The sequence below is a fragment of the Cantharellus anzutake genome, assembly GCF_015039405.1.
Source record: "Cantharellus anzutake strain C23 chromosome Unknown EI90scaffold_5, whole genome shotgun sequence".
Taxonomy (NCBI): Eukaryota; Fungi; Basidiomycota; class Agaricomycetes; order Cantharellales; family Hydnaceae; genus Cantharellus; species Cantharellus anzutake.
The window spans coordinates 136,110-154,535 of NW_024066955.1; the positions used below are offsets into that span (position 1 = coordinate 136,110).

At 48.3% G+C, this 18,426-nt stretch overlaps 1 protein-coding gene and 1 non-coding gene across 2 annotated transcripts; both read left to right on the forward strand.

Annotated features, from left to right (window-relative positions):
- The first annotated feature begins 150 nt into the window (after window positions 1-150).
- EI90DRAFT_2966093 (uncharacterized protein) lies at window positions 151-1,805 on the forward strand. Its single transcript, XM_039055555.1, has 6 exons — window positions 151-438; window positions 560-572; window positions 658-820; window positions 875-1,286; window positions 1,345-1,375; window positions 1,430-1,805. The coding sequence occupies exons 1-6, from the start codon at window positions 257-259 to the stop codon at window positions 1,517-1,519; spliced, it is 891 nt and encodes a 296-aa protein (XP_038921670.1). The 5' UTR covers window positions 151-256; the 3' UTR covers window positions 1,520-1,805.
- A 330-nt stretch (window positions 1,806-2,135) lies between these two features.
- On the forward strand, window positions 2,136-2,208 carry EI90DRAFT_t46. Its single transcript has one exon. It is a non-coding gene; the product is annotated as a tRNA-Thr (tRNA).
- Window positions 2,209-18,426: the final 16,218 nt, after the last annotated feature.

Consider the following 18,426-nt stretch of genomic DNA (forward strand, 5'->3'; position numbering starts at 1 on the left):
TGAGAGAGTGAGGAAAGAAGTGGGCAGTCAGCCAACTCGTTCCCCCGCAAGGATGAAGGGATAGGACAAGACTCACCCATAAGAATTGTTCGAAGAAAAAAGAGGAGAGGTGGGTCGGGGAGTGCCGTTTAAATACCCGGCACACTGGGTCCGGAAGCAAATTGAACCCCATCCAAAAAGACTAAATTAATTTGCTCGCTCCCGACAGCTAAGAAACGGGAAGGGATCTCATCATCATCATCGTAAAGTTTGCCAGATGACCGCCCAAGGTAGTGGTAGCACCAGTGGTGGAAGCGGCGGCAGCAGCAGCAGCGGCAAAAGTGTCCATGGGATTGCGGCGCTGAGCGATTCGGTGTTGGGGTCGATTGGGAAGTCTGTTCCCCCTTCTGAGACGATCGATCATTCTGTGAGATACTTTGGGACTTGGTCTGGAAGCGAGTGAGTAGAAACATGCCAGCTTGCTTTCGTTACATTTCGCCTCTGCTGATTTGTTGCTTGTGTAAATGTATGTTATTGGTGATGGATTTTGTTATTGGGTGTTATGGATTCACTCCTGAAGCAAGCTTATGATGGTATGTATTTAGTCAGTTGCATTTATCTGCCTTCTTTACTTCTCTGGGACCGTCGTCCGGCTGAATGTCACCCGGGTTCATCTAGACGGCTGAATATACCGCTAAGCTCCTAGCGCCATTACTGGAGTTCAGGGCCACATTACAGTTCAGTAATGGTTTAAGAGACAAACCGATCTCTCCTACGGCAAAGGGATTGCAGAAGTTCGCTGGGACGCTCAGCGCCGCGAGACGGGTTTCGGGTTTATGGGGTACGTCGTAATCGTAGTACCCTTTCGCAATATAAATATGCCAAATCATTTTAGGTGTACTCCCAATCATCAAATGGATCTCAGCAATCGAGCGCTCTCATCCGGCCTCTCGCTCAATCCAAACTATCGAACGCGCACAAGCACTCTCCATGCTAGCCTTCTACACTCTAGAAAACCTCTCCTTCTTCACCTCCGCTTCTGCCCCCGTTCTTGCTAAGTACTTCTCACCCCGTGTGAGCAGTAAAGCCTCTCTGTGGAGCCTTCGTGCCTGGGCGGTTTATACCATCCTTCAGCTGGCTCACCTAAAGGCCGATTGGAAGCAATTGAGGAGGAAGGAAAGAGTGTTAGGGAAGAGTGCGGTGGGTGAGACGACGGACGTGGATGTGCTTGCCTTGAAGAAGCAGAAGACTGCTATCTTAATGTCTGCCATTGAGAACTTGGCATTTTTACCCCTTACAATTCATTGGTGGGGATTTTTTTTTGGGAAAGGCGATGATGATATGTTCCTGATGGACGATTTGCAGGTCATTTGGAGGGAGAATTTTCGAGTCTGATGTAAGTCAATATCTCATCATTTTTCAAGTCCTTCCACCCACGACGAACCGCTAGCTTCCTATCAACTTGCTCAACTTGGTCGCTGCACTGGCATCTTTCAATGCCGGCTGGGATGCCACTGCATTACCAGTTCCTATCCGGTAACTCAGGTAGGACAAGATGATGAGACCTCTTTCGATGGGAGGACATCCAAAGACTAAAATGGAGTCACAGCTCATTTTTGTAATTGCAAGACCTAATATAATCCTTCCTGTGGGCGGAACGTATTCAATGCCTCGGCAATGACCTTAGCGAATGCAGATGTGGGGATTAGAGTCGCGTAAAAAATATTAGAATTGATGACTAGATATGCAGACTCAGTCTCAATATGTAATTATCCTTTACCTAGATGCGCAGACTGTAACATGAAAGATACATGAGTTTCTGTGATAATATATGTTAGTTGCAATAGAACTCAGCTTCACATTGAGGCTAGGGCTCCGGGTGGATCGGATTATGCCGGATGCCGGATTAGGATTGGGCTGTGCCATTGCTGGTTGTCCTGGGGGTCCCTAATTTTGGATCTAGCAAAGGGGGTGTCTCAAGGGGAATCTCAAGTTGATTTCTAGTTGATTACTGACTGAGGTTATAAGTTACTAAGTACATTGTATATAGGGGAGGTCTGAAGTCAAAGTCAAAAGGAGCAAGGGTAAGCTGAAAGGAGACAAAGGGAGCTGGAAGGGGGAACAACACTGTGTTAGAAACCACCTCCGCCTAATGCGGGCATTTAGTGTAATGGTAACACACTCTTGGTACCTATGCAGGGTTCTGCGGTTCGACTCCCAGAATGTCCATATTTTAGCATTTAGGTTCCCAAGACCACGTGTACAAATTCCAACACACTGAGGGTCAAGGGTTTGACTCAATGAAGGAGGTATGTGTCAGGGCATGCTGTGCTTGTCAAAACACGACGATCCTGGTGCAGATGGGGCTCAACTAAGGGGGGTTCCAAGAGCTCTGGTAGTGAACTGAAGCTTCTCCAGGAAGCCTGGGTCTGCAGGCTGATACAATGTCAGGGCACACCCACCTGACCCCACTCCACCTGGTCCGACCTGTCAGGTGTCAGGGCACACCCGCCTGACCCGGGTCCACCCAGACCCACCCGGCCACACCACACCCGCTCCCCGCTGTCCAACCCTCTCCCTCCTCCTTCCTCTGTCTCTCCTCCTCTTTCCTTTCTCTCTTTCTTCCCCTTTCTTTATCTCATTCCTCTCATCTTCCTTTTCTTGTTTATTTCCTTCTATCTACACGGACCACCTTCCTTTGTATCAATGTACTATTGACCCGTCTGGCCCACACACCCTGGACGGCTCCCCGCTGTGCCCAGCACACGCGCTGTAGGAGAAATAACGGCCACACTATGGAAACCCATTATGGAAATATGCCAGATAAATCACAAAAACCTCATATGACAAGTAGATATGAGAACATAGAAGGACCTGAATTTTAACGAATTTTACGAATTTTTACGAATTATTACGACTATACACGATAAATCGAAAGAAAGAAAAATAACAAAAATACTTCAAGCTTACCATCAACGAGACGGAATTCTCGGGGGAATTTATAGCAAATATTAAACCAAGAATTAGGACAATCGACCAAGATTTGACTATAAAAATAATCAGAGAACCTCCACGGAAACTACTTTCCCATGTTCGAACACGTAGCAAGGATGGAAGTACCACGGAACAAAGATTCCTCAGGAACTAATGCAAAAGTCAAAGTCGTGTTTATAATAGGAAATGTAGATGTCACCCAAACGGAACCAATGAGAGTAATTACAGGGGAAACTACCCATAAACGACGGAGATATGACTAAAACTCCTGCAAAACGAGGACAATGTCTAAAAAGCAAGCGCGAAGATTAACTAGTAACGACTGAGACAAGCTTGATAGCCCATTAGAAAGGAAAGGATCTACTCTTAATCCTCCCAAATTTTCATAATAAAAGGATCATGCGTTAATGAGAAATCCAATAACGGGAATAGCGACATCAAAAGTCCGAGCTCAGGGACAAGACGATGATTGCGTAGGATCCATAATTAAAACATACAACGAAATTTACACGGAAATTATGAAAAATAGGAAACTATAGTTATGCAAATTCTCAGCCCAAACGGTCCAGCCGTTGTGAAGTTATACCCATGACGGGAATATAGGAATCCGCATCATGTGTAATGACACGTGAGGGTGGCGAAGCGCAGGGAACCGGCCGTCGGAACCGAGATCTGCACTTCGGCAGATCGCGAAGACCAATTTCCATCCAAATAAGGAAGAGCCCGGTCAAAACAAAGCACGAAAAGTGCAAAACAACCTTAGATCATGAGGGAAAAATCTGAAATAAATCACAGAAGCCCATATGAAAGAAATAAACACCCGCGCATATCATAAATCCCGAACAACTAAACGAAAACGGCTCCCGCATACGAACAACTATGGGAACGACGCACATGATTACCGAATGTGCGCGCGAAACTTTGCTAACTCAACGAATACAGGGAAATAGGACACAACCTTAGTACCATTGGAAAGGTGGGAATAAATGAAAATTTATGATACCAAGAACGTGAGAAAACATCCAGAAATGAATGAGATACAAGGACATGAAGTTAGAAACCTGAAAACACGCGGGAAGACAGCTTCAAGAGGTCTAGAGCCCTAAATAAAATACATAAAAATATGATATCTTCGAGGACGACCTACTATAACAACGAACAATACATATGGAGGATTAGGATGTGATAATACAAAGGGGAATCAGGGAATATGAACGAGATTCACGAAAACTACTAAACTACGACGGACCATGGCGGGAATTTTAGGGAACGATGTTCTAATGAAGTAGAGAGCTATAACACATTCGTTTGAGTAATTCTTGATTACTAGCAACTTTTTCTTTCAGTTTTAAACCTGAATAATTCACTCATTTATCATTTCAGTCTCATTTTAACTAAATGTCACTAAATAAAATTGGAATAAATCAGCTGAAGGTCTCAGCACAGTCGCACGCATAGTAATGCGAGGTTTGAATTCAGTATGACCGAGTCATAGCGAACTTAATGGGAAATATGGGGAATTTGAAATAGGGAACTGCGGCAAATGCGGTGCAGACAAATTCTAATTAACCATTAAAATAGCTTAGGCGAGGAAGGACAATAAGGATTCCAGGCGCAGTCTGACCGCAGTAGAGCCGCAGTTCAGCGCAGCAAAGCGCAGTGGAACTATAGCGTGAAAATTTCACTTTTTATTCAGTTTGAGAAAAATACACTGTAAATAAATCCTGTAAATAGAAGGTAGAGCATGAAAAAGGAAGGCGACCCAAGGAGTATAAAAGGGAGACCCTTTCTGCGACTTTTCGCCCCCCTCAGAGAAGTAAGAAAATAGAGTATTATTTTTCTCAAGCATTTCTGGTTGTCACTCCAGTGCGAAAAAGTGATATACAGTTAAGATTGCCACTGTAGTAAAAGGCAGCAATAAAGGAGAGAAATATTAAGTAGATATTTCAACAGGAGAGCTGGTTAACACTCCAGATTTCAAAGTGTAAACACAAAACAGTTATTTTGCTACTGTTAAAACAAGCAATAAAATAAGACAAAAATAAAACAAACTCAAGGGACACTCCAGACACAATCCAAATCCATTAACTGATTAGAATCTTTGAAACTTCACCAAGTAGAAGATTAAATCCAAATTAAAACAACGCTACTGAAAGGTTTGCTTACTATTTTGGGGATGGTACGTTCCATTCCCCCGTTCGCCTCAGGCCTCAGGTAGTCCGTCTAAATATAAGCTTTAATGTGCTGTATATTCAACGGGGTAGAGGTAAAAGGCTACCGGGCCTTTACAACTACTCCGAGGTATATATATGTAATTTACATATCTCGGCACAAATAAATAAAGAAATAAACACATCACTATAATGGGAATTATAGTGATGCAACATAATATAAATATCACTATAATCGGAATTATAGTGAAGTAAGGTTAATCCCTTACAGCTACACAGAATTACACCTAGACAAATTAAGAAATTTCAATAAAGAAACAGCTCCGCAGGGCTCGGTTTATCTGTAAGTCAATTCCCAGGAACTTTAAAACTAACCCATAAAAATAGAATTAGCCAAAACACTTGGATTGGTACTTTATTTACAATAAATAACACTAGTACACTTCCCCATCCTAACTAAAGAACCAGGGAACAGCTTGGTGGTGGTCTCGTTTGAACCTCCCAACTGACCTTCCTTCGTTCTCTCCTTCAGCGCATGCAGCGGACGCTCTCGGGATCCCCCACGGGGATACCCGGACGCCTGCGGCTGTCTCCGAGGGTGACGTGGCACTCGTCATGTGACCCAAGCCGCATGTACATAAATGTACCTGAAGTGGGAACCGAAGAAGTAACCTTCTTCTCACATTCTCCACTTCAGGTAAGTAGTATAGTTTTCCCTTTTAATAACAATAACACATTCTCCACTTCAGTCTAAGTGGCCAGGGACTGCTGTCCCTTCCCGGACCCGCCAGCACGCACGCCCGGTTCGCACCCCACGAGGGCCCTTCTGCCGGGCGATACATCCGGATCCCCTCTACCCCGGACGCGTCCCTGACATCAGGGCATACACCCTGACCTAGCCCATACCGCATCCACACCCGCACTCGCACCCGCACCCGTGACTGCACCCGGCTGTTGCACTCCCCGCGCGCCCTGTGCCGGATGCTCAGTGCGGCCGGATGGCCCGGACCTCGGGTCTCGGGTCTCATGTGACTTCTGGATATCTCCAGAAGTTTTCGATGTATTGTGGCCACTGTGGGAAGATGAGAAGTTAACTTCCTTCTCATCTCTGACCCACAGTAGGCAAGTTGTATATACTTGCCTCTCTTTTATATATCATCTCTGACCCACAGTAGGTTGTGCCCTGGACAGGGCTGGTTACACCTGGGACTGTGGACCATAGGGGAGGGTCATGGGGACCTGGGAGTCGTCCCCTGACACGACCCCACCCAATCCCACTACCCTCACCTGGTGCCCCTGCCCTCCTTCCTCCCTGTCAGGGCACACCCGCCTGACCCTGCGCCGCACCCCACGCCGTACTGCACTACCCCGCTATCACTCCCTGTCTCTCCTCCCCCACTCTCCCCCTTCTCTCTATTTCTATTTCTATTTCTATTTCTATTCTACGGTCGACTTCCCTTTCTCCATGTACCACCACATACCTAACCCCGCCCCCCTGATCGCCGCACGCGCCATGCACACTCCCGGCCTACCGAGCAGCCACCTCTGGGATCTCCTGCGGAGACACCCAGGGAGGTGCGGCTGTGTGCGGAGATGACATGGCTTCCTCCATGTGACCCTAGCCGCATGTATATAATAGTGCCTGGGGTGGGAACAGAAGAAGCAGCCTTCTTCTCAACTTCCCACTTCAGGTAAGTACCATAGCTTTCCCCCTTTAATGATAATCTCAACTTCCCACTTCAGACTAAGTGGTCGGGGACGCTCACCCCACGACGGGATCGCCGCTACGCACAGCCGCTATTCATCCCACCGAGTCCCGCATGCAGGGACCTCACCGCTTTCGGAGCTGTCCCTGACACTCCTTTCTTGTCGGAGTACAGCTACTTACTCACCACTGATGACACTATAGAGCACCTGACCTATCCTGATCACCATCCCCAGACCGGCATAGCCTGATCATACCCCCGGACTAGTACTGCATTTCTTTCTGTGAAGCGGCCCCACATAGCCAGGTGTGCCGACCTTATCATTCTCTGAGTAGTGAGTGAGGAAGGTAGTTTTCTTCTTTCACTTCCCCCTCGCTGCTCAGCTGGAGTCCTCAGCACGGACTGCATCCTCAGGGTCTCCCATTGAAGTGGACCTCCATCCTTCTAGTGACAACTCTGTCAACACCTCTGAGATCCTCAATTTGGATTCAGAGCAGCTTGGTGCCCTGACATCAGAAGAAAACTTCAACCTATCTCCTGAGTCCGCATTAAACATCACTATGTCTACTCAGGAACAAATCCAACAACTCACCCAGTTGGTCCAAGCACTGCTCACTGCCCAGGCTACCCAAGCGGGCCAAGCACCTCCCACTCCGAGACCTCCTAAGGTTGCCACTCCGTCACCATTCAATGGCAACAAGGAAAAACTAGATGACTTCTTAGCCCAATGTCACCTGTACCTGTCCCTCTGCCATACCAAATACCCCGATGACCAACAACAGATCTTATTCGTCCTATTGCACATGAAAGAGGGGACAGCAGCCCCTTGGGCCTCTCAGAAGATCAACACTTACCTCTCCCCCAACGCTGCCGTTCCTACACTCGAGAACTTCCTGCAAGAGCTAAAGGACATGTTCGCTGATCCGAATCATGCAGCGATGGCAATGCAGAAATTGTTGGATGCTAGGCAAGGGACCAGTCCGGTGGAGGCAGTTATTCAGCTCTTCGAGCTCTACAGGCCACCATCAGGTGTCATATCCATGCATACCCGACCCCTACCCGACTTCCGGACCTCCACCCTCTTCACCTCCGGAGTCATACCCTACCGCTGCCGTTCCGATACTCACCTCTGGTCCTGGCAACACACCTCCTTCTACCCTCCCGTCACCCTCCTATGCTTCCCCCATCCGTTCCGATACTCACCTTCGGACCTGACAACTCTCCTCTCCGCCACTCCTCCTCCCTTACCTTTCCCCTCTCTCCTCCCTCTGGTACTCCTCCGCCACCCTCCCGCCAAGTTACGACCTTCCACCGCTGTCCCGTACTTCGTACTCGGACACCTCTCGTACCTTTGCTCCGAGCCTCCGTCATAGTCCCTACCTCGGACTTTGACTCCACCTCGGTCTTAGTCCATTGCATTGGTGACCTCATACTACGTAAACACCATTGCCAATATCCCTCGGACTTTCAACCCCGCCTCCGTAACCTCCGTAAGCTCCGCAACCCCCGAGCTTTGCGGATCGCCTTCAGCACTTTCGCCGCTTGTAATGTATCTCTCGCCTTTACCCCCCATCCCTATTTGGACTACTGCTTCTTCCCATTCTAGCCAGTTAGTCATCATCCCCACTTCTCCTCATCCTCCTGCCCCTCTGGGCCTCGCCCTCCCTACCTCCTTTCGGACGTACCACAGGTCCTACCTTATGACCTTCGGTACCGCTCCGCTTCTTCTACCCTTTGTTCCCGTTCGGACGTCTTCGTTCCGATTCAGTACCCTTTGTTTTCCTTGTGCTTTTGCCCCCTCCATTATATATATCGGCACTTGTATATACTTGTTTTGGTTCAGTCCGAAATCGACCTGAAATGCCCCCTAGAGACTTCCTGCTCACCTACTGTGAAATTAAGGACCAAATGGACAAACAGCAATGGCACAGCGCTCCGCTTGAGTCGCTGAGGCCAAGGTCCCTCCACGCTAAGTCTCCGATTCCACTCCGGAGTCGTCGGTATCCGCCCATTCTAACATCAGGGCTGGGAGAGGCTGGGTTGGTGTCAGGGGACGTGCGTGCTCGCGCAAGATGCTCCGATAACCTAGTTGTGATTAAAGCCGGGGGAAAGGGATGTCCCCATCTTAGGGTCAGCTATATACATGTAGAGTCCGGCAATAAGGAAACCAAACGGATTGCCGATAGAATCACGTGATCATAGAATGTTCCAGAACAATGCCGGAGATGATCCGGGTCACTGGGGCTTAGGTAAGCGGAGTAGATGGGAATTACCGGCATACTTCCCATGCGCATACGCGCAGCTGGCATAGGGTCCAGGGTCATTGCTGATCCCTGACAGTTGGTCGACAAATTTCAATGAGCAATCACTCACCGCCTTCAAGAGTCCATCTATGGGTCCCACCTGTTCCCAATGACCTGGGAAGACTGGAAGCAGCGCACGTTACTGCTGGACAACCAGCACAGGAGGTTCAATCACCTCCAAGTGCAGATGTGCCAAGGACGAACCTTTGGGAACTTCTCTCATCAGACATGCGGCCAATTTCAACGACACAACACCACGGTCACTCACCAGAATGCGACGCGCTTGCCCAACACCCAGATGCCAAACCCATCTTCCTCATCGACCAGCCCTCAACCCATGGAAGTCGTCCGAGCCCGACAACCTCGTCGAAACCCATGAAGCGGCCTTTGCTACAACTGTGGACAACCGGGCCATATTGCACGCAACTGCCCCTCAGCAGGCACACAAAGGATCCGCATGGCTGATGAACCCACAGTGGTAAGAGAACCAGAAAGCCCATGACACCTGTCCTTATCCCCAGAGGACCTTTGCACAATAACCCAGCTGATCAAGGACCAGCTTGTTGAAAATGGTAGTGCTGCGGAAGAGAGGGAACCTCATGATGAGGGTTTTTAAAATGCCAGTCGGTGAAAGCTACACCCTGACTGGGAGACTCGCCCGTTAATGCCTCAAGAGTGTGTAAATATCCATGTATGAAGGTCGAAATCGATCCTATGAATGAGGCAAGGGCAAGAAAGATTACTAAAGTTGCACAAAGAAAGAAGAATGAGGGAATTAAAGGAACGCTGCAAGAGGGCTAGCGGCTCTCTATGCCGACTAAGCTCGTGGGGCCAAACTCTCCTAAAACTTCACTTTCTCTCTAGACTTTACTCGACTCTCGATCCTTAACTCCGCATGGTGAGTTCTCCGGGATTTCCGCAAGGTCTGGGCTCAACAAATCCACTACCCACTCGTTGCAGGCTAGATTGTTGCCCTTATTCCTACTGTTGGAATTCCACACACTCACACCCTCTCTAGCGCGTCCTAGCACCTTAGAGAATTTTTGGGGGAGGGGAGAACTTCTTTTCCAAAATCCGGTATGTACAGGATATAAGGAACAATTATTTTTAGAAATAATTGATGGGGAATATTGGTACCATATGGCACCTGGGTACCTTATTAGGCGAAATAATAAAAAGGGTAACAGCAGCAATAAAAGAATATCAATCAATAACTGAAATGATGGTGAAATATGAAAATAAAAGAAAATAAGCGATATCTCAACGGATTTACGGAATTAAAGGCCAAAATTGGAAATGAAGCCGGAGATAACTCTCACGCAGCCAATGAGCATTTTTACCAATTTATTAGACGCCGTGGGAACGAGTGAGGCTGGAATTCTGGGTTGCCGCTTGAGATTCCCACGCCCGCACATGCCCGTGCCTAACTTGCCCAACATAGAACTCCGTCAATTCTCCACCGATTGGGACGTTCTTGATATCGTCAGAATCGTAAGAATTAGCACTATTTTTAGATACCAAATTCGTGCCGAGTCGTCGCATGAATGGAAGTGGTTTTATAACCGTGGAAGCGGGTATCTGAGCCGGCTCTGCGCGTGGGCGATTATCCCACCTACAACGCACACACAAAAAGCGAATGACAAAGCCCCTTGTTTGATGAACATACTAGTCTTGCTTAAATCCACTGCCTCGCTCGCTGCTGTGTCCACATCTGCATTGCTTGATTCAGGGGCTACCGGAATGTTCGTCAGTAGGGAGTTTGTCTGTAAACATCAGCTGCCAACGACCCCCTTACCATCATCTATCCCTGTCCGCAATGTCGATGGGACCCAGAACGAGAATGGCCCCATTACAGAAGAGGTCGACGTTATCCTCAGTTTCGGGGATCACTCAGAACGCTGCAAACTTGCTGTTGCCAACCTCGGACAGCAGACGGTCATCGTCGGCTACCCATGGCTCCTTCTTCACAATCCCGAGGTAGACTGGAGTCGACAGAAGGTGACCATGATGTGGTGCCCACCCGAGTGTGGGAGGGCAGTGCCTGCAGAGCCAGAACTGGTAGAACCTGGAGACAAAGTCTTCGCGGTCCATGTGATGTCGGCACAGGATGCACGGGAGATCCAAGCCACCACTACCCCTTCCCAACAACTCGCAGAGGAAGCTTGGCAGGGTAAAGGGCACCCATCAGAGAAGATGGTCCCTGAAACCTATCATCTTTATGATGATGTGTTCTCCAAGGAGGCATTTAGCATGTTGCCTCCATGGAAACCATGGGATCATGCAATAGATCTCCTACTTGGGGCTGATCTCCCATGGTCATGCACTTTCCCTTTGTCTCGAAATGAATAAAAGGAGCTAGATGAGTTTTTGCAGGAAAATCTCGCTAATGGCTGCATCAGGCCATCTAAGTCCCCAATGGGGGCCCCCATGTTTTTTGTCAAAAAGAAAGATGGATCCCTCCGACTTGTTCAAGACTACCAAAAGCTGAACGAGATCACAGTGAAGAACTCGTACCCTCTCCCACTCGTACCAGATGTGCTCAACTGTCTTTGCAGTTCGAGGTACTTCTCTGTCCTGGACCTCAGATGGGGTTTCAACAATGTCCGGATCAAGGAAGGGCACGAGTGGAAAGCTGCTTTCTGCACCAACCGAGGACTGTTTGAACCCCTTGTCATGTTCTTTGGTCTTTGTAACTCCCCTGCAACCTTTCAGATGATGATGAATGATATTCTTTGAGAGTTTATTGACAGAGGTGTTGCCATCTGTTACATGGATGACATCCTGCTCTTCACATGGACTCTCAAAGAACATCGCCAGGTTGTCCTGGAGGTGCTAGCCACCCTGCAGAGACACAAACTCTTTCTTAAACCAGAAAAGTGCAAGTTCGAGCAAACTCAGATAGAGTACCTAGGTGTCAGGTGTCAGAGACCAGATCGAGACGAAGGAAGGTCTCCGTGGTGGAGGGCTTCGGCCTCAGCAACTTATGCCAGGAGCGCTGTGCCAAGTAACACATCTGTGCCCTAACTTACTGAACTGGCAACCAGAACTGAAGGGGGTAAACTCTAGTCGATTTTATTACTGAGGTGTAACCTATGTAAGATAGACGACTTTCAAATCCCGGTACTATCCGGAATTATCCGAATGTGGCAGTACAAGGTCACAAGTGGCAAATATTTCTGGTCATTGCAAGGTCATGTGGAAAATATTTAGCTGGTTATGTAATTAGGTGGAGTTGGCTGTCTCTTTCGGAATTACTTATGTACTTTATACATGTCCTTTGGCTGAGAATTCTTGATAAACCTCATGCACTGCTTCAGGTGGCAGTCCGCGATGCCCTTTGTATTTCTTTACTGCCCAGGCAGTCTCACAACCATTCAACCCCTGGCGATAACCATCCATGTATTGCAATGAGCGATTTGAAAACCTGAGAATTAATGTTATCTGGAAAGTATGAAAAAATAAAAGGTTTCCTTACTTGCGCATTGATGTGATTGATACAGATTCCAGTGCTTTCTGTAAATTTAGTTCGACATCTTCGACTCTTGAAGAAGGTGGGAACTCACGATAAACACGCTTTGAATACCCCCACACTTGCTCAATAAAATTAAGCACGCAATGGAATTTTGGAAGAAATAGGGTGCCAAACCCAGCAGCTTCACAGTGTGTCTGAAGCAGGGATTTGACATTAATGAAATCAGCAGAATGAAAAAGGATATTTCGGCAGCAACATTGTGCTGCTGTGCCACTGCATTTGAACCTGTCACACTGAGCACAGAGCCCAGTGACATCATAGCCTCGTTCTTCTAAGAGTTTGGCCATCCCCTTGAAATATCCTGGATAATCAGGGTGGTCATCGGGGTAATAAAGGCGTTGTATGTGACCATCCCATATTGTATCTGCCATACGCTTAGTTGTGGTTTGAGGTTTTCCATTGGGCTTGTATATGATTGCACCACTCTCGTCATGTGCATTCACCAATACTCCCCATGGCTTAGGACCCTTTGGCATCTTGAGTGCTGACAAGGCATTTTCAGCACATTTGGAGTGAGTACGTGCATTATTGAAGACCAAGACATGATGGTCATTGGGGTAATGCTCTGTCAAGATCTGCATTGCGTTTGATGCTTGGTCAATTACACCATCACTTGTGAAGTATCCATCGTGATTACTCCCCGGTCTGAGCAGGACCCGAGCTGTATGATCACCACCTTTGAGCCAGCCATAATCGGCTGAGACAAAGTCGGCCACCATGACAGATGCACCCTCACCCTTTGCATAGGGTTTTGCTGTCTCGGAATCATGAACCGAACGAACCTTCCGATGGTCGTGAGCATAGAAGATTGATTCATCATGGAACCAGACCACAGTACGACGAAACCCATTCAGCTCAGTTACTTCTTCCCCATTTTCATCCCACTTTCTCATCAACTCTCCGTAATTTTTCATTGCAGGCAGAAACACCTCTTGCTGATATCAAACCACATCTTCTCGCTCATGGCCATCAGAATACTGCCCTTTCTTCTCCCTCTGCCAGCGATACCCCATTCTTTTTAGCCAGCGCTGACCTGTTTGGACAGATATCGGTTTATCCTGACCTAAGCGCTCAAACATTTCCGGAGTATTCAAGAACTGAACGACATCCATTGCTGAGATGAATGGACCGAGACTACGCAGGTGAGCCTCGATTTCCTGTCTAATATCCTCGTCCATCACAAGAATAGACTCCTTCCATTTTCCATAGGGGTTCATCGGAATTGTGTTGAAATCGACCATGAACACACGACACCACCCCCGCAACTTAGGCCCATATGACTGTGGCCCATGATCCCATGAGATCGCCACCCACTCTGACACTTGGATCCAGCCCACCTCCTTGGTCAAGCCCATGTCAGAACGGTACACACGGAACAACTGGAGCATTTGTTCCAGTCGCATCCGCATTAAGTCATTGAACTTCGAATGTTTATGGCCACCACCTTTCCGGTGGGGCCGGATGATTTCACTGATGTGTTGTGCAGCTTCTTCAGCTAACTTTTGGGATGGGGCAGGGACAAATGCGTGGGGGTGGTGGTGGGTTCGTGCAAGGGGTTCCTCACACACTGTTGGACTTGGCATTGCAGTTTCTGATGCGCATACTTCAGGTACGTCGAGCCGCTGTGGGTTTGGATACACAAAAGTCGCATCTGACTCAGGATTGATGGAATCCATACAGTGCAGAGGCTCACCCAGAGCCTGGCCATCAGCATCACCAAGGATTTGATCATTACATTGTGTAGTGTCATCACTACTCATGTCGGTGTCACTAATGGCAATTGGGTCGCAGGGAAATGGGGTATGGGAGTTGGATACGTGGTGTCGGTGGAAAAAGTCATGTAGGGTCCGTTTCTTCCCATCAGACACAGTTTTTTTGATTGCCTCTTGTATTCCTTTCTTAGTAGCCCTTTGCTTGGCTGCATGATAGCGTCGGGTGCATTCTGCTGGGGTGCTGTTGATTGTGGTCCCTGCATAACGGACTTTGTTTCCAGGTATTGCACCACGCTTGTTTATTAGATGTGAAAGGACATCTTTGGCTTTAGACAAGCGCTCAGCTAGTGGGGTATCGAAATAGGTGATGTCGACATCCTCATTCCAATCCTCAGCTCCGGACTGACTGTCATCACTGTCGCTTTCTGGCTCGATGTCACAGTTTCCAAGTCCATCCTCATTCCCATCCTCAGCTTCAGACTGGCTGTCACAACTATCACTTTCTGGCTCAATACCAAAGTTTCCAAGTCTGGAGTCTTCATGAGCCATGAGGTTAGGGCCCGGGGTGGTGTTGCGCAGTTTTTTCTGAGTCCAAAAAGTTTTGCTAACTCAGAATGGATAGTGCCTTGGCTAGTCAGTGGCATACCTTAGAGTATTCCCCAAGATTGTTTGTGCGATGGCACTTCCTGTGTACAGGCATGAGTGAGCACAGCGCTTAAAGGGTAGAAAGGCATGGCTTCCTTTTTTGGATCCGGCAATCCCCGTAATATAGTTTCACACTGCCCATGCTGGCAAACTTGAAATGGGGGGTCTTTTTTTTTTTTGCGGGATTCTGGTCAGGGAGTGAAAGAGATGCGGATTCCAATGTAATGAAGTATATTGAAATTCATTTAATAATAATGATGTATATCAACATTTGGAAACCGAGAAGATATAAAACAGCATCACCTCTACACCTTTCAGGTGCCACATTGGTGTCAAAAGTGTTGAGGGGGGATGAGCAGCAATGCAAATTTCGCAATAATTTGCATCCGGATAGTACCGGGATTTGAAAGTCGTCTATCTTACAAGTTGAGTATATATATAGTTACAATGAGGGCAGGTCTGCAAATGGCGGAGCCAAGTGGAGCGGAGCTAACGGGGTTAGACATTAGCCGATTGAATATTACTGATGAGTCGGGTTACAGGGTTAACGGAAAGGTAGGTGATAACCCAGAAATGGAAAGGAGGGATAGGCCTGAAGGTGGGCTTTGCAGGGCAAGCAAGTGTATTGCCCAGTGGAGGCAGGAGTGCGCTAGCGGATGTCGGAGCTGTCCGGAAGCCTTCAGGGCTCTGTACTTAGGGAGGCATAGGTAATAAATTGAAAGGAGGGGGTGGTGACCATCGAGGGGTACCGAGGTGATTGTGGAATACAGGAGCTCTGAGGTTAGTGAAGAAGGAGCGGAGGTAGACCGGAGGGATCGGAGGGAGTGGAAGTCGATGGCTGGGGATGGATATGACAGGAGTATCTAGTCCCAATCCGAGATCTTCAAACTCACTGAGGGGGCTAGCCCCAGCCTTCACAGGAAATGAGTTGAGAAGAAGGGTGACCTTCTCAACCTCCTGTGAAGCCGCTACAAATGGGAGTCAGGAACTATACAGTTTTTGGCTCTTTGCCGACTTTCCATAATTGGCACCCCCCCGTGGGAAGATTCTGGGCAAGCTGCTTGCCCAGAAAGTTCCCATGGTCGTGGCTGTGATGGTTTCTGGGTGAGTAACTCACCCAGAATGTTCCCACAGGTCTGCATGCATGCAGGATTGTGGAACAGTGAAGGGAAAAATAGGAGAAAATGGGGGAAGGGTACCTGAGGGTGTGTGGGGTCAGGGGCTGTGCCCTGACACTAGGGCTGGTGATATCGGAGAACCAGGTAGAGATGGACCCAGTGAAAATCAAAGGCGTCATGGACTGGCCCATCCCAAAGCAAGTGAAAGAGGTACAATCCTTCCTTGGGTTTGTGAACTTCTACCGGAAGTTCATCTGCGACTTCTCTGAGATTGCAAGGCCCCTGAATGCACTGATGCAAAAGTCTAAGCCCTGGAGGTGGGGTAGAGAGGAACAAGAAGGCTTTGATGCCTTGAAGAAGGCGGTTACCTCAGCTCTGGTCCTCGCTTTCCCATCAGACCATGGGCATTTTCGACTTGAATGTGATGCTTCTAATTTTGCAATGGCAGCTATTCTCTCTCAACTCCAGGAAGACCAACAATACCACCCAGTGGGGTTCATGTCCCGGAGTCTCAATGATGTCAAACGAAACTACCAGATCCATGACAAGGAGATGCTTGCAATAATCCATGCCCTGGAGGAGTGGAGACATTTCCTGGAAGGAGCAGCAGAGCCTTTTGAGGTCTTCACAGACCATCGAAACCTCTCCTACTTTCGGTTGGCCCAGAAGCTCAACAGGCACCAAGCTCACTGGTCTCTATATCTTTCTCGCTTCGACTTCACACTCACACACAGACCAGGGAGACTCATGCGAAAAGCAGATGCCCTCTCACGACAAGCAGACCACCCATGAGGAGAAGAGGACAACTCCGAGGTCACACTGCTACGCCCAGACCTTTTCCGCATCCGAGCCGCAGTGGCTGTCTCTCTCCCAGCAGAAGAGGACGGATTCCTGCAGTGGATCAGAAGGTGCAAAAGGATTGAGGGCTCGGTAGCAAGCGTTACCCGTGAGTTAGAATCTGGACCTGAGGTGCCTCCAGGGTGGGAGCTACACGAAGGGCTTACGCTCTATCAAGGGAGGGTCTATGTCCCCCAGGACCCCCTTCTCCACCATGACATAGTCCATGCTCATCATGACACTCCAATAGCTGGACACCCTGGCTGGTGGAAGATGTTAGAACTTGTGTCTTGGAACTACTGGTGGCCAGGGCTCTCTCGCTATATCGCCAAATATGTATCTGGATGTGACACTTGTCAACGGGTGAAATCTTTCCCAGCCTGGAAGACTGGGAAGCTCATGCCAAACAAAGTACCAGACCAACAATGGCAGGTTGTCTCAGTAGACATCATAGGAGAGCTTCCCCTATCTTGAGGGTTTGATGCAATCATGGTAGTGGTTGATTGCCTGTCTAAAAGGACACACGCAACACCCACTACCACTCAAATGGATTCTTCAGGCATAGCCCATCTCTTCCTTGAGCATGTTTGGCAACACCATGGCCTCCCAGATGAGGTTATCAGTGACAGGGGAACCACATTCATCTCTAAGTTCTCCCAAGAGTTAAGTAGACTCTTAGGTATTAGACCCACTCCATCCACCGCCTACCACCCTCAGACAGATGGGCAAACAGAGCGAGTCAACCAAGAGATTGAAACCTATCTTCGGGTCTTTGTGAACCACAGACAAGATGACTGGGCAGACTGGTTACCCATTGCAGAGTTTAGTTACAACAACCATGTCCACTCGGCCACCCATCACACACCATTTGAACTTGACACAGGTCAACACCCACGCATGGGGACAGAACCCCCTAAAACCACAATGGTGGAAGCAGCTGGGGACTTTGCATCACGAATGGCATGGATGCAGGATGAGGCGAAAGCAGCTCTCACACAGGCAGCAGAAGAGATGTCGAAATACTATGACAGGAAGCAGGATGAAGCGCCTGAGTACCGTGAGGGAGAGAAGGTGTGGCTCAGTGCATGTAACCACTCAACCAATCGGCCAACTAAGAAACTGGACCACAAATGGCTGGGCCCTTTCAAGATCCTTAAGGTAGTTTCATGAGCTGCACTGAAACTCCAACTCCCCAAAGGATATCAAATGCACCCTGTTGTGTCAGTCTCAGATGTTCGCAGGTACCAGCCAAATGAGATAGCAGAGCACTCCACACATCCAGAACCAGGCCCCACCATTGTTGATGGGGGTGAAGAGTACAAAGTAGAGAAAATGCTCGACTCCAAATGCATACAGCACCGACTTCATTACCTTGTCCAGTGGAAGGGCTACCCAAGTTCCTGTCAGGGCATACACCCTGACCTAGCCC